Consider the following 20,569-nt stretch of genomic DNA (forward strand, 5'->3'; position numbering starts at 1 on the left):
GGTCCCCAGTTGCTGGTCTCACAAGTGCCTAACGGTGGCTGTGCTGAAAATGAGGCAGGGCCCGGAGGCCCCTGGAAGCAGCCAGAGGCACTGCTTTTATTCCCAAGCTCTGTGTGGGCTGCAGCACCGGACCCAGCCCAGCACCTCTGACCACAGCCTCATCTCTGGCTGTGTTCTGTGTGGCCCCACTGTGAAATTGGGCTTCTGGAATCAATGTTTGGAGTAGTGTTTGTGGGGTGTTCACATGTCAGAGTCCACCAATTTTTTTCTGATTATTCACATTACAATTTCCTGCCACTGCCAATTTTCACTCTCCAAGAACTAATTTGTGCAGGAGCTAAAAGCCATTGAGTCCCTGGGATTTTTGCATCATTCACACCTGCGTTCAAAGCTGACGGGATGATTTGCAGCTTCACGACATTCCTGAGGCATTCAGCTACATACGGCATGTGCATATGTACATACGCATTTTTCTCCTCTTTCTAGATGTTTTGTCTTACCCCATCTTGTCACCCCTGAAAGAGGCTGACATTCCTACCTGAAGGAGGGTGTCAGGATGGCATCCACCCTGGAGTGTATTGATCTCTAGTGCACAGTACTTTCCTAGTTAAATCAGTTAAAACACTAAGTTTCCCAAGCCCTAGAATTTGTTGTTTTAAAAAATATAAGTAAAATCTCCAAGAAAAATGAAAGAATTGCATAGAAAAGCAGAATCTGTGCAGCTTCACCACCACCACACTGCTCCATGATTGGGGCCACTTCCTTCTGGTGCCAGCGCCCGCAGGAGGTGCCTGGTGAGTTTGGAGTTGGGAAACAGGTCCAGAGGGGATCCATGGCCTCCAAGCACTGGCCTCCGAGGGCTCCAGCCAGGGTGGAAGAGAAGGAAATCTGTGTTGTGTGCAGCACTGAAAAGTTTTCCCTGGGACAAACGGCAGCAGAGCTGAGACGCTGTCTCTCAGATTTCAGCCAGGGATGTCAGTGACAGGCCCTCTGAAGTGGTCACTACCATCACACTGGCTGCAGCAGGGAGGCGTGACCTGGGCATCCTGTTCCATGAAGCAGGCAGGACCCACCCCCACCCCGGGGAGCAGCTGCAGCTGCCCGAACCGTAGCTGCAGACCCAGGCAGCCCTGCACTCTTAGGGACCCAGGAAGAAGATCCTTGCCCTTGCAGGAAGTGTCTGCTCCTGCTGCCTGGATTCTCCCTGCTGTTGGCACCCATGCTGATCTTGGAGCAAAGTCAGGGCCGAGCCCGGGCGCTGTCACAGCTCAGCAGGTGTGGGCACACTCAGGGCAGTGCTGACACACCAGCCCCCTGCCACCTCAGCCCCCCCTGGACTTTGGGCACCAACAAGCATGGGAGGGAAGCTGAGGGAGGGCTAAGGGCAGCTCAGCTCTGGCCGGCAGGTGCCCCTTGGCACAAACAGCCTGGGTGCCATGAATGGCAGCAGGAGGCAGAGATTCCTGGGCAAAAGGGGGTAGGTCCCCATGAGGCACCACCTTCAGGCCAGGGAGGGTTTGAAGGCTGGGGGCTGGGCTGCGAGTCCTGTGGATCAGAGTGGGAACTCATGGTGCCTTTTCCAGGCCTGCCCATGGCCACCCATGGACCAATCAGCATGTATTTCCTCCCCTCTGAGGCCCATAAATGCCTCAGGCTCAGCCGGAGCTGGGCAGACATGGGGATGACCAGCTACAGAGAGGAGCTACCCTCTCCAAGGCCTCCTCTCGGCTGAGGTCTGTAGAGACAATGGGACAAGCAGCCTGCAGAGAGGAGCTACCCACTCCAGAGCCTCCTCTTTGCTAGGAGCTGAACACTCACCAGGACCCCCTGGCTGCAGAAAGGAGCTGCCCCCTGTGGGAGACTGAGCTGTTGAATTGCTCAGTGAAGCTCCTCTTCATCTCGCTCACCCTTCACTTGTCTCCGTACCTCATTCTTCCTGGTTGCAGAACAAGAACTCGGGACCTGTCTAATGGTGGGGCTAGAAGAGCTGCGGCACAAACAGGGCTGAGGCATGCCCCTTGCTCGCCACATTGTGGGTAAAGAGAAGGAGAGAATAGCTCTCTCCTTCTGAGAAGGGAGCCCAGAACTGGGAGCTCCCCAAGCCAGGCCTGTGACTCCATCTTTGGGACCCTGTGGTTCCTGCCATCTCCAGACTTCCAGGAGCTACCATGTTCCTTAGTGTCAACCATGGAAGCTGCTTGCAGCCTGCCTCATCTGGCCGCAGCCTCACAGAGAGCCAGCGCCCATGCTGGCACATGGAGCTGCCCACCCTGCTGCAGCACCCAGTGTGCCTGACTGGTGTGACCGGACCCCACGCTCCTCACACACCCTTCACCGCTGCATGCCTGACTGGCCCTTGGCAGGCATAGGACCCAGGCTGGTAGTGTGAGCCAAACGCAGCCTGCCAGGCCCAGCCTGAGCAAAACTTGGGCAAAGGTGCCACTGGCCACAGAGATTTCTGGCAGAAAAACAACGCCCCTAAGATCCCATAATACAAAGAGCACCTTGCAGAGAAAAGGAAGTGGCTGCACACCGGGGAGGTGGGAGATGCAGGAGGGGCTCTTTCAGCTTCTCCTCCTCTGTGAGCTCTGCTGATCGAAGTTTCTAAAAACAGGGCAAAGAGGAGGGCAGTCGCAGTAAGCAGAATGGGGGTTACCCTAGAACCAAAGCCAAGACAGCTGGTGTATCACAATGTCACAAGTGCCGAGCATCCCCCGTGCTGTGCCCGGCTTCAGCAGCCATCAGGTTACTCGGCCTGTCCAAGCGAGTTTTTATGCCAGTCTCCACTGGTACATTTCTCCTCTATTTCCTCTTTATCTGCATTTTATTTATCTCTTACTCTCCTTTTAAAACTAAATTCCGGTAATCTTGAGGACTTAACTCTTCATCGACTATGAAACTTTTTATTTTGGAAGGTGGCCGATTGCTTAACGTTCCTATTTCCATTTACCTGCTGTGTGTTGCCAAGTGTGTCTGTGATTTAAAGGCCAACATGGTGTAAAATTCTGCAGAGGAACCCCTGACCTTGGTGTGTGAACTCCACGTGGGGGAAAACACCAGGATATCTCCATTCTGCTGAATGGGAGCTTTGTACCACTTCCCCACATGCCGTTCGTCTGCCTCCCACGTGGAGGATCACAAAGAGAGGGGAGGATGGGAACAGGAACATTAGAAACCACATTCAGGAGGGTGTGAGCAGAGTCCTGGGAGAGGACACGGGTGGGCCCTGAAGCCTGGGCAGGGGTCCCACACTGCTGGGCTATAGGTCCTGGAGGCTGGTTGGGAGTCCCACGCTGCTGGATGGTGGGCCCTGGAGGCCAGGTGGGGGTCCCATGCTGCTGGGTGGGCCAACGTTCCTCTGACCCCTGCACTGTGTCCTTGCAGATGACCACTCCCGGGTCCTACTGAAGGCGGAGAACAGCCACAGCCACTCGGACTACATCAACGCCAGCCCCATCGTAAGTGTGTCGCCAGGGCAGTGGCCCTGGGCTTTCCATTGGGCGTCATGGACACGGCAAACCACGCGGGAAGGTTCTTGGGGGAAATCGCATCCCCGCCTGGCTCAGCGTCTCTGTGGTACACGGGACCCACTCTGCCCACTGGACTCCCGCCACTCCTCTGTTCCTTCACCAGTGGGGCTATTTATGAGCTGTGTGGGTCCCGGCTCACGCTGGGCGGTGGGTTCCATGACTTGTAGAACATCCAGCAGTGGCGACTGGACAGTTGCCTGACTAGAAGACATGGCTTTTAGGAGAGATTCGTAGTGGGTGTCATTCCTCTTCCTGGAGCTACTCATTTCCTGTTTATTCACTGGGCATGGGCACACGAGTCCTCAGTCTCTGCTTTTTGTAATGATCAGTAGCACGGAGGCGGGTCCAGAATTCCAGATTCGTTTTCCTGAAGTTTTTCCAGCGAATGGGACCCTGTTTCTTAAGAAAGAGACCGTTTTTTGGCTGGTCCTCCCCCTGGGATAGACACAGGTGCAGTGGAGATCAGGCTGTCCTGTGTTTCCGTGGACAAGTGTAGCGGCAGCTCCTGCACCATGAGGTGTGAGTCCCTGTGGCCTGTGGTCCTTCACTTCCCAGGGGCTCCCCTCAGCCCATGCTGGATGCAGCTCTCACCCTATTTAACTCTGGGCATCCCCCTTCCCTGTTATGACCTCTGGGGGGAGCAGGGCTGAATGGGGGGGCTTGCAGCCCTTCCACGGTGAGCAGAGGAGGGAGAGAAATGAGCGTGGAGAAGGCTGAAGCCACAGGCTAGGGACACTTGGACTGGCTGTTCAGATGGTGGCAGGTGGCAGGGGTGGGATGGGACACTGTCCAGGGCCAGGGCTTTGGAGACCTGGTGGATGGCATTTTAAACCAGCAGTGGAGAGGCTGGGGCTCCACGCGGATTTGTGGCAGACACTGGTTGTCATGTTTGCCCCTTTAAACAACTCTTCTCAATTCTGGTCTTCAGGGAAGCATGAGGACATCTCACTAAAATTCCACATTCGCCTTTAATCAAACACGGTGCCTGCAGGATGCGACACTGTTCTAGGGCTGAGTGAGACAGAGCAGGTGATCGAGGCACAAATCATACCCTACGGTGTCTTGAAGTTTCTTTGCTCATCCATAGGGAGCTTTGGATGAAATTATTGGCCCCACTGCCTGCAGGCCGCGGCCACTGATGACAGACAGTGCTCAGCTCTTGGCTGTGCTGGTCTCAGTGGCCACTGATGGTGGATGGTGGATTGTGCTCAGCTCTCGGCTCTGCTGGTCTCAGCACACCCGTGGGATAAAGCACACTGGGAAGATGCCCACATGCCTGAGCCAGTCCCGTTTTCCGGCACTTCACGGCCCACACAGCGAGCATGTTCGGCTTTGAGAGAGTGAATTCAAAGTGAAGAACTGTTCTAGTGTACTTGGTCTACACCACCTGAACCCAGGTTTCTATTTATGGTTCATTCTTAAGAAGGAATCACTTCCTTCCAGCAGAGGTTGACTCCCAACCTTGGTTCCGTCTGGGTTTCAAAGATCCTCATTCATCTTCCTTAATAAGATGTGATGCACGTAATATTTTTCTGTCATCGATTCTAATTCAAAAACATCAAACCAAAGCCTCACCGATGTGCCAGCCTCTCACTTGATGAACAGAACATGCGTTCTGGTAGAGCCAGGTGTGCATGCCTGGATTCCGTTCCTGTACCATGTGCAGCAGAGTTGGCAACATGAAACTGTCCGAAGGAAAAGAAAAGCCATGTTGAGGTCCCTTTTCCCTGAGATGAACCGTTTGATGAGGCCAAAATGAGGAATAAAACCATGATTCACAAGCCTAAAAGACGAGAGTTCAGTGTTGCAGCTGGGCCCAACTCTCCCCCACTTGATGGGTTCCAACTTGCAGATGTCTGCGCTATTCCAGGCCACAGCCAAGCCAACGTGGGCAGCAGTGCCCAGGGCAGCAACTGTGTCAAGCTGGAAACGGTGGACAACTTTCACGCTCGTGTGGGAACTAGAGGAGGTGTGTGTTTGGGGGATGAATTCCTGCACATTCATGCCGCTCCCTCTCCAGGCCTTACTGGGCAGGAGCTTGGGTGAGAAGGTGAGGCCAGGAGGGAGAAGTAATTCTATGGTACCTTTTATGTCTTGCCTTTATTTCATACCACAATTTTTTTTTTCCAAATTTGGGTTGTAAGAATGAAGCAGAAGAAATCGATGGTGACTCGTCTTTATGAAATAGCTGAAGGTACAATGATAATTATCTTCCTAGTGGCAGCTGAATGAAAAGCTTACAATTATAGCAAAGGAAGGCCCTGGCTGTGCAGGATAAAACTATGATAATTACATCTGTCATATTTGTACTTAGTCCTCATTACATTTCAGGGAAGGCATCCAGTAGTAAATAATGTGCAATCTTTGCTTTTAAATCAGAGGTCATGAAAGTCAATGGGAATTCTGTTTTCCCTCATAGGTTGTCTGAGAGAGAAACCCATGAGCTACATTTAAAACAGCCTGGTTATTACTGAGGACACCAAGTTGAGAAATGGTGTTCATGTAACAGCCCACTCAAAGACAGCACACAAGCTTTATTGCCAGGACAACCCTGAAACTCCCAATGACACTTAAAAATCAGCTTAATTCTTCATTTCACTGTCTATTAAGGGAGAAAAAAAAATCATTTAAAGTTTTAATTCAGAATGCATTTACCTATGTAAGGACAGAGTGGCTTTTCAGAAAAGGAAGAGAGGTTGGATGTTCTGACTAGCATAAGAAATTGGCCAAATATGGGAACCAGTTCAGTTATTTACAATCAAACTTCTATGTATAATAATGGTTTATATTCAGTATTTTACTTAAGTAAACCTCAACTCCTAAGAATACAATATAAAAATATTTCAAGTTCAAAAGTCCATCTCCTGACCGGGTGCAGTGGCTCATGCCTGTAATCCCAGCACTTTGGGAGGCTGAGGCGGGCGAATCACTTGAGTTCAGGAGTTTAAGACCAGCCTGGCCAATGTGTTGAAACCCCATCTCTACTAAAAACACAAAACCTAACCAGGCGTGGTGGCTCACACCTGTAATCCCAGCTACTCTGGAGGCTGAGGCAGGAGAATCATTTGAAACCAGGAGGGAGAGGTTGCAGTGAGCTGAGATCATGCCACCGCACTCCAGCCTGGGCTAAAGAACAAGAGACCCTGTATCAAAAAAACAAGTCAATCTCCCATTGATTACCGAAGCTACAATTTCCCAATAAATTCCCATCTTAAGACTTAGTATTTGGAAAATAGACTTGACAAGTCAGATGGTTGTTTTCAAGAAAGCATTTCATGAAATTTGCTTTAAATGTTAGGAAAGGCAGGTGGAGAGATGGGCAGGTAGAAATACCTGCAGATGAGGCATGTACTTATCCTTTGCACAAGATTTCAGCCTAAAGACGTGACACCCCCTGCCGTGTCCTTCCCCAAAGTCAGCCAGATCCTTTTAAGATGTTTAGGTCATGGCTGCCCGAGGCCGGGGTTGGTTTGGGAGCAGAAACTGGCATTCCCTTCACCTGCCCCGCAGTGGGTTCCTCTGCCACCATCGAGGCTGTTGAGGACTACAGAACACAGTCCAGTGGTCCTGACATGCTAAGTGCTTCATTTCTAAAATGAACTTTGTTTGGAATATTGGGGAAAATGTGGCTAAGTTTTTCATGCAGATTAGAGTTTCTAAAGATCCTTGTTTAGTAATTATCCTCCGATAGCATAAGGCGCATCACTAGGCCGTCTTTACACTGTATTCAGAGAGACAGAGGAACACACCTCATTAGTCTCCTAGTTCATATGACGTCTTCCTAAGAATCAGTTGACTAAGGGATAATAGAGTCAACACAGACAAATGGGTTTTATTTTTATTTTTAAAAAGTAGGCTGGGCGCAGTGGCTCATGCCTATAATCCCAGCACTTTGGGAGGCCAAAGCAGGTGGATTGCCTGAGGTCAGGAGTTCGAGACCAGCCTGGCCAACATGGTGAAACCCCATCTCTACTAAAAATACAAAAATTAGTTGGGTGTGGTGGCACATGCCTGTAACCCCAGCCACTGTGGAGGCTGAGGCAGGAGAATCGCTTGAACCCAGGAGGCAGAGGTTACAGTGAGCCAAGATAGCACCACTGCACTCCAGCCTGGATGACAGGGTGAGGCTCCATCTCAAAAACAAAAAGTAAAAACAGAATTATACTCTTAATTGTACTTGGTTTCTGGCCATTGATTTTCATGAAGTAACTTGGAATGAGTCACACTGGATTCTCTATGGTACTGGCCTCTCCGGGTGGGATGTGTTGCCGTGGAAGCCTCATCTGGGGAGAAAGCGCTCAGAAATGACAGCACCTCACCGTTCAGACGCTCGGCCCTGCACACCACTGGAGGGCACGGCAGCTCTGTGCTTGAGGAAGCGGTGTCCTTCCTTCTTCTGTGGTTCACTGAGGAGAGCATGGACACATGTTCGCGGGCCGCAGACCACCCGACAACTTGGTGTTCACTGAAAGTTTCAGGATGACCACCTACACCAGGACACACGCATAGACGCAGATGAGTCTGCACATACATGTGTGCTGGAATCCAGAGCTGAAGGACACTTAGAAACTGCATCATCCAAGCTCCTCACTCCCTGAGCACACTCGCTGTACAGATATCGGGACTGAGGCCTGGAGACACGGACATCCAAGCTCCTCACTCCCTGAACACACCCACCTTACAGATATGGAGACTGAGGCCTGGAGACTGTGACGTCCAAGCTCCTCACTCCCTGAGCACACCCGCCTTACAGATGTGGAGACTGAGGCCTGGAGACACGGACATCCAAGCTCCTCACTCCCTGAGCACACCCACCTTACAGATATGGAGACTGAGGCCTGGAGACTGTGACGTCCAAGCTCCTCACTCCCTGAGCACACCCACCGTACAGATATGGAGACTGAGGCCTGGAGACACGGACATCCAAGCTCCTCACTCCCTGAGCACACCTGCCGTACAGATATCGGGACTGAGACCCAGAGACACTGACAGGCCTTTTCCCACAGTCAGGCAGTTTGTGTCGGGAACATAACAGTCATACAAATAAAAAGTATATTGCAATGAAACAGAGCAACGAGTAGGAGGCGGAGATTAAGAACGAAGATCAGAGGAAGCCGGAGTGGGTGCTGTGTAATCACTGGGCGAGGAAGATAGAGGGACACACACCTGCCACGTCGGGTCGTCAGGTAAATGCCCTCACTGGAAAAAGCAGTGTTAGTAGAAACTCACTTGATTTCCTCCACAGCCACTTATCCTGCCTGAAAACATTAAATGTAATAAAATATCTGTGTGGCCAGTTAAGTATTTGCTTGACTTTTCCTCGAAGGCTGTGAGAAACCACAAGGAGGCCGCCTGTGGCCTTCACAGTCGCTGCTTGCACAAAATCCTTCCGCCCAGAATCATTTTCTGTTCAACAGAATGTGCCAGGAATTAAATGATTGTAATTGTCTCCTGAATTATTGTGAAACTGATAACACATGTCACCACTCGGATCATCATGCTGTTCCCACCTTCCCAGTGGCCCCCACAGGACGGCAGGTGGGCAGGAGGGAGGTGAGGCCGGTCCCCACTCAGTCTGCGCAGCCCATACTTCGTGTTCAGGCATCCCCCTGCAGCACCCTGACTGCATTTGCTCCTGTCTTGGGCATTGGAACAGGTGATGGGTGTGTGGACTTTAGGACACCTTAACAATTCAGACCTAACTCAATAGTCACCTTATCGACCCTCCTGCAACCCTGTCCAGAACTTTACTTTCAATCACCTTTTTCTCATTTTGAAAGCAACTAAATGTGCCAGTTTGAACATGCTTACAATTTTAAAATGTGTTGTTGTAGAAATTGCTCTGGGCAAAAAAAAAAAAACACACACACACACATTTAAGAAGGAGGTGGGGTTTTCCTTTTTATGCATTACTATTTGCAGAGAAGAGACAGGGTCTCTGTAAATAGCTGTCACCCCCAACAAATGCATATTTCAAAAAATCAAAACTCCTTATTTCTGCTAAGCATTTTTCTACTGAAACATTCTAATTGGGGCTTTCAGTGGCAGTAACATAATTTTACCTGTATTGTGTGTGTTGTGGCGAATTTCAAAACGAGGTCCGGTTTTAATTATGAATCACTAAATCAGATGCACAAAAAGCTTTTCTCCCTGCCTTCCCCCAGCCCCCGGCTAGCGTCACCGTGTTGTTCTGTGAGAATAACTTACATCTGTTCCTTTATGCTCGCCCCTCTTTTATGGTGAACATAATTATAAGGTGCATTTGGTGCCTTCTTTTGTGCTGACAGCCGTCATCTCTGGGGCTGGTGACGGCTGCACAGGGACTCACTGGCTGACTGTTAAAGAAAACGTGCCCCACGTCAGCTTCCCAAAAGCAGCAGCGCTCAAGGTGACACGGGGGCCACCACTGATGTCCTCATGCATTGGCTTAAAATTACATAGGGTTAAAACTTGCTCGTTTTTCACTGTGTTAAGAAATTTATTCTTTTTGGTTTTGGGGGGTTTTTTTGTGATGTAAAAAATAATTTTTTTTAATTTTTTTATTGTTTATTATACTTTAAGTTCTAGTCACTCATAGGTGGGAATTGAACAATGAGAAATGTATTCTTAATAATTACCTTGAAATCTGGAGCATCGTAAATCTCGAATCAAACCCTGATAGCAAAAGAGTACATTTTAGTCCTAGACACAATAGAAGGAAGGACTGTGCTTCGGCTGCACAAGCAGCTGCCTCCCCAAGGTGAGGTTCCCCCAGCGCAGCATCCAGCTCTCTGGGAGTCAGTCTCTGCAGATGCTTCTGGGAGGTGTGGGGAGGAGCTGGTGAGTCCTGGGGATGATAGGGATGACCTGGTGTCTTCATGTCCTTTGCAGGGTGGCCTGGACTTGCCCTCTGGAAGACAGAGCCGCCTCCATCTGACTCCCCTCAGCAATGTGCTCAAATCCTGCTTGCCTCTCGAGGCTTTGTCCTCATGTTCTTTTTTCTTTTTTTCTGTGCTTAATCTTCGAAATAAATGTAATAATTATGGTCTTCCAAGCCAACCTTCTCCCATTGGAGCTAGCAGGATGCATTCGGACAAATTGGGGAGCCGGAGAGCCCACACCTGCGCTCTTTGTTTCTGGTCCCTGCCTGGTGGGGAAACAGAACAGAAAGCCACTCCCAGCAAGGCCCTTCTGCCGCGGCTCTGCCCGTGCCCCCTTCCACCATGGCTCTGCCACAGACCCAGGCCCAGGCCAACGGCTCTGCCTGTGCCCCATTCCACCCTGGCTCTGCCACAGACCCAGGCCCAGACCAACAGCTCTGCCCGTGCCCCCTTCCACCCTGGCTCTGCCGCAGACCCAGGCCCAGGCCGACCGGCTATGCCCGTGCCCCCTTCCACCCTGGCTCTGCCGCAGACCCAGGCCCAGGCCAACCGGCTCTGCCCATGCCCCCTTCCACCCAGGCTCTGCCGCAGACGCAGGCCGAGGCCAACCGGCTCTGCCCGTGCCCCCTTCCACCCCGGCTCTGCCCGTGCCCCCTTCTGCCCAGGCTCTGCCACAGACCCAGGCCTAGGCTGACCAGCTTTGCCCGTGCCACCTTCCCTTCTGCCCTGGCTCTGCCACAGACCCAGGCCCAGGCCCACCGGCTCTGCCCATGCCCCCTTCCACTCTGGCTCTGCCTATGCCCCCTTCTGCCCCAGCTCTGCCACAGACACAGGCCCAAGCCCAGGCCGACCAGCTCTGCCCATGGCCCCTTCCACTCCGGCTCTGCTGCAGACCCAGACCCAAGCCCAGGCCCACCAGCTCTGCCCGTGCCCCCTTCCGCCCCGGCTCTGCCGCAGACCCAGACCCAGGCCCAGGCCGACCGGCTCTGCCCATGCCCCCTTCCACTCCAGCTCTGCCCGTGCCCCCTTCCACCCCGGCTCTGCTGCAGACCCAGGCCCAAGCCCAGGCCGACTGGCTCTGCCCATGCCCCCTTTCCAGGATACACAAAAACAAGCCCCCACACACGACAAGTTAACTCCAGCAGGGAAGCAGGAGGTAGCGCTGGTTCGTTCTCCCAGGACGCTGGCAAGTTTGTCCTTGGGGCCTGGAGGAACCATGTTCACACTCTCCATTGAGAGCCTGGAGCTCAGCCTCGGCCCAGCCAGTCCTGTGTCTCTAGCAAGAGGCTCGTTCTCCTGAACACGGGGCAGCCTGGGTGGGCTCCGTGGCCAGGAAGCTCTGCGGTCACTTGCAGGCTGGAAAGCTCATCCATGTCATGGGGCTGTACCTGCTGAGTGGGCTAATGACAGCTGTCTGCACTCTTTGGGCTACTGGTCTTCATTTCTGTTGATGCTGCTCTTAGAACCTCAACCTCAGGTATAAGGAAAGCATTTCAGACGTGGTGGCTCAGCTCGAGACGGCTGGGCCTTCAGACACGGTGGCTCAGCTCGGGACGGCTGGGTCCCCATCTGTGCCATGTGCTCGTTTGAATCAGCAAAGGGCAAGTTGTGTGTTGCTCAGCTCAGGAGATGCCACCCTTCCCTCCTCCTGAACCCGGGCTCTGCTTCTGGGCTGCCTAACCTCTGGGTTTCCTAACCGCTGGGCTTCCTAACCTCCTGGCTAACCGCTGTCATGTGGTCTTGTCTCCGCAGATGGATCACGACCCGAGGAACCCCGCGTACATCGCCACCCAGGGACCGCTGCCCGCCACCGTGGCCGACTTTTGGCAGGTGAACTTTTTAAAATTAAAATCTCTCTGAAAGGAAGATCTCAATAGCTGGGTCACAAATCGTGTCTTGAATCTGATTAAGCCAATCAAACTTCTTGCAGACACTCATCAAATGTTACTTATATCAGAATTTCAGTCTGTTCGTATTTTTTATTATCAATCTTTTGTTTTCCAAAACTTGAGTATGAAAAAAATTCCCTTTGAGAGATGTAATGTTTTCAAGATCATTACTTTTAAGCCACTTTACATTTGCATTTTATAAAACAGCGAGGATAAAGTTAGTAAGTGTTTACATCGTTCCATGTTATTGAAAAATGTGCCTGTTCTCCATGGTGTTGTTATGATGACGGTCACAGCAGGGCCCCCGTGCAGTTTATCCTCCTCTCCTGGAGTCCCGTAGGGCATCTAAAGGCCAGGCGGTGCTCCTCGACTCGGCGCAAGCCCAGGTCACACAGACGGAGGCACAGACATGAGGGCTGATGTGAACGTCAAACATCAGCAAATAGAGCAACAAGCAGAGGGCAGGGGGGTCTCCCTTCTCCAGCTGCCTCCGGGTCCTCCCTCACCAGCCACATGACAAAGCTGAATAGGAATGGGTTCTGGAACCTGGAACGTGGCTGTGAGTTACCACAGGAGCACAGGCGCTGGCCACATGTCAGGCACACCAGCCATCCCCGAGCCTGGCAGAGAGGAGCTCCAAGGAGATTCGAGCTGGGGACAAAGGTGGGAAGCAACGCAGAATCCCACGTGGCAGAATCCAGGCAGGGAGGTGCCTGTTGCAGCAGTGATGCTGGGACCAGGCTGCAGCCTCCTGGCGATCCACAGCCTGGGCCTCCTGGCGATCCACGGGCGCCCGTGCAGCACTGGGGTGAGACGTTTCCTGATGTCGCCGTGCACCGGAGTCGGTAAATTCACTTCTGCTCCAGGCTCTTCCTATTCCCTGTACTTCCCTCTCCCGGCTTTCCCGTCAGCCTCGCATGACTCCGATTACAGGAAGGACGGCCTCCTCTCTCCGCCCTTGAGAACAGTCTCTGAGGGCTTTCCAGAAAAGTCAGGAACAGACCAGGGTTTCTGAGGGCTTCCGAGCACCCTTGCATGGTGAGCATTTGAATCCTCAGGTGCCATCGTCCCATTTTATGGGCAAGGCACGTGGGTATTGGAGAGATGGCATCACTTACCCAGGAAAGCTCGGATGACACCAGGATCTAAAACACGTCGGTATGACCTCCTGCTCTTTGTGTCTGCCTGTGTCTTCATGCTATTGAAAATAAATAAATAAACAAAACTAAACTGTATCTCTGTGTGACATTGTTGAAGCTTGTAATCCTGGCGTGGCACGGCGAACCTGTGACACTTGGATGGTTTTGGGGGCTCTTGGTCCCAGCACCCTGAGGCACTTGAGTTCCCTCCTTGTCACTGCTGGGGAGTCGCCCAACCCGGTGAGAACATGCCTGTCCCAGGGAAGATGGCACCCTGGGGCCCATCATCTCGGGAGTTTCGTGGTACGAAGGTCTTCTTTGGATGGCACACACCTGCCTTCCTGAAACATGGACCCATCTGTCCCAGCTCTGCCCTTAGAATGGACCCTTCTGTCCCAGCTCTGCCCTTAGAATGGACCCTTCTGTCCCAGCTCTGCCCTTAGAATGGACCCATCTGTCCCAGCTCTGCCCTTAGAATGGAGCCCCAGGGCCCGTCCAGGGATGCCCCTGCTGCACGTGCTCACCCCGGCTTCTCAGGGAAAAGGACAGAGTGTTTGGAATTGGAGGGCAGGCAGGGAATGCCCACAGAGTCCTAATACCACCCGAATTTTCATCCACCTCAACCCATTACCCAAAACGTGCTTATTTATGTGTGGCGTGGGGTGCCCCCGAATATGTGTTCTTTCATTTTTATGAGCCCTTGGGCCCCCACAGCCCAACATCAACTTCATCTCCTCACCTGTGCAAGACTTCTCTGTCCAGCAAAGCCACAGGGTCTGGAGGGTGTCCATGCTTAACAACCACGATGATGCCCACATCCACCCTCCGTCCTATGTGAAGGCTCTCGGTGTCCACACTCAATGACCACGATTATGCCCACACTCAACGACCACGATGATGCCCACATTCACCCTCTGTTCAGCAGGTGCCACATCCACCCTCTGTCCTGTGTGAAGGCTCTCGGCATCCACACTCAACAACCACGATGAGGCCCACATCCACCCTCCATCCTGTGCGAAGGCTCTTGGCATCCACACTTGACCACGATGATGCCCACATACACCCTCCATTCAGCAGCAGCCACATCCACCCTCTGTCCTGTGTGAAAGCTCTCGGCGTCCACACTCAACGACCACGATGATGCCCACACTCAACGACCACGATGATGCCCACATTCACCCTCTGTTCAGCAGGTGCCACATCCACCCTCTGTCCTGTGTGAAGGCTCTCGGCATCCACACTCAACAACCACGATGAGGCCCACATCCACCCTCCATCCTGTGCGAAGGCTCTTGGCATCCACACTTGACCACGATGATGCCCACATCCACCCTCCAGTCAGCAGCAGCCACATCCACCCTCCGTCCTGTGTGAAGGCTCTCGGCGTCCACACTCAACGACCATGATGATGCCCACATTCCACCCTCCGTTCAGCAGATGCCGGGTCCTGTGTGAAGCTCTCACGTGCTGACCTGTAGTCTTTGTGGTCCGTGAGACTCAGAGGCTCGTAGCGTGTCCAGATTCACATGGCTAGTGAATATAAGGCGTGAACCATATTTCTTACCGTTTGTTATGGATAGTTGCGATTGTTGGAGGCAATTCATTTGATCAGTGTTTACATCTTATGAACTGTTTCAGAGTGATTATCAAAGAGCATACCTTCTTGAAATTGAAATAATGCATCTCTAAATGAAATAAGTAGACACATCTCGGTCATCAGGTATCAGGTGGTTCCAGGAAACCCCAGCGTCCCTCAACCTGGTCACAGCTTTTCTAAGACAAGAGCTCATAGCCAGTAGTCTCAGCCCTCCCAGGATGTTCTCAAGCGCGCCAGCCCAGCAGAGCCTCCGAGAAATCCTGAACTAAAGAAACTTGCTTCATTTTGCTTCCTGCAGACTTCCCTGACCACGACGTCATTGCTTCCACATCCCCCCTCATCCTGGGGATCCCTCTGTGCAGAACACAGGAGCTGCCCGCCGTCGATGCCCTAAATCCACACAGAGCAGGATGGAGGAGAGTTGCTTCCTAGCACAGTCACGTTTGCTTGAGGGCCTCTAAACCGTGTATGTTAGAATGTCAGCATCTCTCAGGCGTTGCTCTCCATTGAGTAATTACCAGTGAGCCCCAAGATTGACATTCTTAAAAATTCAAAGTTAGGGTTCTCTTTGCCCTGTCTGGCTTAGCAGAATGCAGGCAGAGGAAGCAACACCTGTCTTTAAAACCACCCATGGAAGGCAGAACTTTTCCAAACCTACAGTAACGTGTACTTTTAAGGACAAAGCTGGATTTGAAACGTGAAGTTGATGGTGACAAAGCCAACAGGCTGAGTTGGAGTCAGCATCGTCTCCTCCTGCATCCCCCGTCTGGACCATTCCCAGATGCTGACCAAGGATCGGGACACAGACCAAACGTTATGGATCATCCCAAAGCACCTTCCTTTTATCTCTGGCTGTTGATGCTCATCTGAAGCTCCTCCTTGGGGTGGGTCCACAGGTGTTTCTTCTCTGTCGGTAATCAGCGAATTCCAGGAAGAAGGCACAAGCGTGAGAAAGGCTGTGATGGGAAAGACGGCTGTGTCTGCCCCAAGCCCGTGCACTCCTTGGGGGGTTAGAAGTGTCCCCCTCATCTCCGCCTCCCTGTCACACAGCCTTTCCCCACTGTGGAGCTATGTTGGGGTCCACATTTCCCTCCGCTTCTAAGGATGTCATTGGACTGAGAGCTCGTCCTAGCCTGTGTGACCTTAACTCGACCACATCTGCAAAGACCCTATTTCCAAATAAGACCACATTCACGGGTTGCAGGTGGACATGGATTTGGGGGTACATGATTCTACCCAGTACAATGGCTAAGAAGAAAAAATACCTTTTCCAAACAGCTAATTGGCACCCACATGACATGGTGATGGGTCAAGAGTCTGTTTGGAGGTCACTGGGAGGCTGGGAGCAGAGGAGCCAGGAGGGCCCCAAGGTCCTCAACAAGAAATGCTGTACGGGGGCCCATGGATCCAGAAAGAAGGAGCCTGGAAGAGGGGTTCAGGGGAAGTCCCCTCAGTGAGCATGGGGCATCAAGGTCACTCCACGCACACCAGCCTCTCCCCCAGCATGGCACCGTGAGGCCCCGTCAACTCCCCTTCCCGTGGGGCCCACAGCACCTCTGTCCATGCTGCAGCTGTGGGCAAAGCCCAGAACGTGCACGAAAATCCACAGAGGGTCACCACCTACTGCACACACGGCGCTTTCCTGCAGTGAATCAGCTCTATATGGACACTGGATGCAAATCCACAGAGGGTCACCACCTACTGCACACATGGCGCTTTCCTGCAGCGAATCAGCTCTGTATGGACACTGGATGCATTTCAAGAATTTGATTTCCAAAATTTGACTTACATCAAGAAATTCCTAAAAATAAATTCATTACCTAAAGGAAGATGTACCCCAAATTAATTCCTTGTCTGTGAGTGCCCTTCAAATCGTTCAGCTTAATTCCTGGTCCTTACTCCATCTCAGAGGGGTCTGTGGAAGTCTGAGCGACAGTTCAGAAATCAGTGTTACTAGTAAGTGGTAAACTGGCCTAGAAATAAAACATACCTCAAGGAAAGAATACCCATTTGGGGTTGAGGGTGTCATTTTGTCATATAAACACTTTTTTTTAAAGTGTGGAACAATTTTAAAGGAAGAATGGAAAGGAAACTTAAGTATGGGACAATCTTGTGCTACATCATTTGAAGTCATCTCAAGATCTTAGAAACATTTCCACTGTCCTCTATGCTGGTCATTCTGGGATCGTATCTGGAATATGATGTTCATTCTGGGATCATAAATTCAAAAAGGGTGCTGACATCCAAAACACAAAAGAAAAAGAAACCAGAGAGTTTGGTGGAAACAGCCAGGGTGGTGAGAGTCGTGAACATCACTGCAGGAGGCAGGAAAAGCCGTCCTCGGCATCGAGCTCCCTCTTCCATGCACGCCGCCGCTGTCCGCCCAGACGTCACACAGGAACTTGGCCTCAGCTGGCGTCTGGACTTCGTGGTGCATAAAACTTCCTTTTTAAAATCCTAAGACTCTAGATCTCAAGGAGGGTTAATAATATTCTAATAAATTTTAAATTAGGAACACGAGTTTGGCTTTGTGAGGTTTTACTATTTTGTTCAATGCTTCTAAATAAGGAGTCTTAACACCTTGTACCCATCTGTTGACACCCCCAGGTGTTGAGCGCTGGTTGCTGTAAACACTCTGCTTGAGGAGGCTGAATGTCAGGAAGGAAGGGGAGAAGAGGCAGGGGTCCGTGGTCTACTCCTGGATCCCTGTGGCTCTGGGTACCTGTCAGATAGCCTTTCTCTAGAAAGCCTTTCTCTAGAAAGTGTATTTTAATCTGCAAAGATGCCTCCCACCTGCCAAATGGGGCCACCTTGAGTGAAAGACACACCCATTGGAGGGGATATCCGAGTCCAGCTGGCGTAAGGAAAGGGGGCTGGGGGAAGAAAGGAAGTCCCATTTACTGAGCTCTTTGGTGCCAGACCCTGGGCAGGCACTTCCCATATGAGATCTCATTTGGCTGAGCCACTGGCCCTGGGATGAAGCCGTCATGAGCCTCCCATCATTCCACCTCATGGGGTCCCCGGAGGCGTCAGATTCCTAGAGGCAGACAGTAGAGGGCAGTGGCCAGGGCTCAGGGAGGGGACACTGGGGAGGGGCCTGATGGGGACAGGGTTTCCGTTTGGGAAGATGAGAATGCCCTGAAGAGTGTGGTGATGGTGACGGTTGCAGAGTGGGGAGAAGGCCCTTACTGCCCTGCACTGTGCACTTACAAATGGTAAATTATATGTTAAATATGTTTTACTACAATTAAAATAGAGATATATAGAGCAAGCCCAATTCTACCCCGGATGAAGCTGTGGCCCAGAGAGCCATAAGGACCCACCCAGGTCCACACGGCTAGTGGGAGGCAGAGCCCATTCTAGACCCAGACGTGTGTAGTGCCAGGTGTCTCTTCACCACGCATGCTCCTTACAGACGAAGAAGGCACAGTGATTCAGACGAAGAAGGCACAGTGATTCATGAACACATCTCTATAAGCAGAAAAGAGAGATCCGGCTGCGGTGACCTCGGCATGTCCAGAGTAGGCGTTGTTTACCAAAATCCACGTGTGCTTAGACTCAAGGGACAGAATATGTGAAAGTCAAACTCCTCAGAGACGGGCAATAAAGTGACACTTTTTCCAGGTGCCAAGACTTCCCCATGGGGAAGCAAGGTCTGCAGCTTCCCGGGGATGTGGCCCCGCAGCACGTCCCTGGCACAGTCATGTCCTGGTGCACAGGGCAGCTGTCACAGAGAAGCCCCTGTAGGCGGGACTGTAGCTGGAGGATAATGACTGCCACGGAGGCAGGGGAGGGGGCGCAGGCATCGACAGTCCATCGCGGACCACCTCCCTACCGCCTGCCCCTGCTGTGCCGCCTTCCACCACACCCTGTGCTACGCGGCTCGTGTCAACCGAAAGGAGTTGGCCACCCGCCATCCCCCTTTCCTATCTTTAGAAAGAGCTGCAGAATTATGTGCTCTTCTTCCAGAGGGAGCTTCTGTGTGTCACCACCAAACACTGGCTGTGCCCAGGAGATACACAACAGCTGTTTCTAAACCAGAAATGTAGGCAGCGTGGTCTGTCACGATCAGGTGCGGAGTGGATGTCTGCAGATGTGACATGGAAAACCAGGGCCCTGGAGCCCAGGCACAGGGACAGCCACCGCGGGAACTGACTCCCCATATGGGAGGCTCAGCCAAGAGGACGACTGCAGAGTCTAGCCTTGCCTCTCCTGTCTGACGAACAGGCTGCCTTTCAGGATGGAATCAGACACAAAGCAGCTCCCCTGACCCCCAGGGAGAGCACAAAGCGCTCGCTGAAGTCAGCAGGTGTCCCGCTGGCATCGGATGCGTGCTGACTCTTATTGTATCAACACTTTACCAAGAAAAAGGTGCACTATCAGTTTCTAGTTTCCGTTTTCTAAAAGTATTCTGTGATGAAGCCTCAGCTGGGGGGATACGTTTTCTCATTTCCAAATTGATAGGCTTGATGTAAATACAGCTTTTTATTATTTGGCATCTGTAGATCATAGTTCTTACTATGGTTAAGAAAAAAACCTGAACTTGGAACTGCGGAAGACCCAAAGAATTTAAAGGTGTTTCCTTCCAACTGCCTGCCAGTCACTGGCGACAAGGCTGAGGTGCAGGAGAATGACAGTTCAGAGCTGACTGTCACCATGCAGGGCCACCCACCACCCAGTACCAGTGGCTTGTCTGCCTCTCTGTCCGCCTGTCTGTCTGCCTCTCTGTCCGCCTGTCTGCCTGCCTCCCTGTCTTGTCACTGTCTGCCTGTCTGTCTGCCTGACTGTCTTGTCTGTCTGCCTGCCTGTCTGCCTGTCTTGTCTCTGGCTGGCTGTCTGCCTGCCTGTCTTGTCTGTCTGCCTGCCTGTCTTGTCTGCCTGTCTGTCTGTGTATCTGTCTGTCTGCCTGTCTTGTCTGTCTGCCTGCCTGGCTGCCTGACTGTCTTATCTGTCTGCCTGCCTCTCTGTCCGCCTGTCTGTCTGCCTTTCTGTCTGCCTGTCTGCCTGCCTCCCTGTCTTGTTACTGTCTGCCTGTCTTGTCTCTGGCTGTCTGTCTGTCTGCCTGCCTGCCTGTCTGCCTGTCTTGTCTCTGGCTGCCTGTCTTGTCTGCCTGTCTTGTCTGCCTGTCTTGTCTGCCTGTCTTGTCTCTGGCTGTCTGTCTGTCTGCCTGTCTTGTCTGTCTGCCTGCCTGCCTGTCTGCCTGTCTTGTCTCTGGCTGCCTGTCTTGTCTGCCTGTCTTGTCTGCCTGTCTGTCTGTGTATCTGCCTGTCTGCTGTGTCAGCCACTGCACTGGTCCAGGCAGGGGTGGGTGGGAAGATGGCAGACCTGGATTCCACACCATGCACTGTCTCTGGGCAGCTTCCTTGATCAGCGCAGGATGACCTTCTGGCATCACCGTCAGTACCACCAGCAAGCAAACCTCAGAGCATCCAGAGATGACCCTGGCCTAGCCTCGGTAGAGGGGATGGCCCCACACCACCTAACTTTTAAAAATGTTTAAATCCTCCAAAGATGGCATCTGCTCAGCCCGAGCTGGTTCACGGCCCCCAGCTAC

General features: G+C 52.1%; 2 protein-coding genes across 2 annotated transcripts in view; one reads left to right on the plus strand and one right to left on the minus strand.

The window, feature by feature from the left end:
• PTPRN2 (protein tyrosine phosphatase receptor type N2) overlaps window positions 1-20,569 on the plus strand; it is a 1,007,974-nt gene that overhangs the window by 937,504 nt on the left and 49,901 nt on the right. The window contains exons 16-17 of the mRNA XM_050785710.1: window positions 3,385-3,458; window positions 12,143-12,220. Of these exons, the coding sequence (XP_050641667.1) occupies window positions 3,385-3,458; window positions 12,143-12,220 (152 nt within the window). The remainder of the gene's footprint in view (window positions 1-3,384; window positions 3,459-12,142; window positions 12,221-20,569) is intronic.
• The window catches only part of UBE3C (ubiquitin protein ligase E3C), a 542,607-nt gene that overhangs the window by 55,895 nt on the left and 466,143 nt on the right, over window positions 1-20,569 (minus strand). The gene's annotated exons all lie outside the window — the stretch shown is intronic.

This window comes from Macaca thibetana, chromosome 3 (assembly GCF_024542745.1).
Source record: "Macaca thibetana thibetana isolate TM-01 chromosome 3, ASM2454274v1, whole genome shotgun sequence".
Classification (NCBI taxonomy): Eukaryota; Metazoa; Chordata; class Mammalia; order Primates; family Cercopithecidae; genus Macaca; species Macaca thibetana.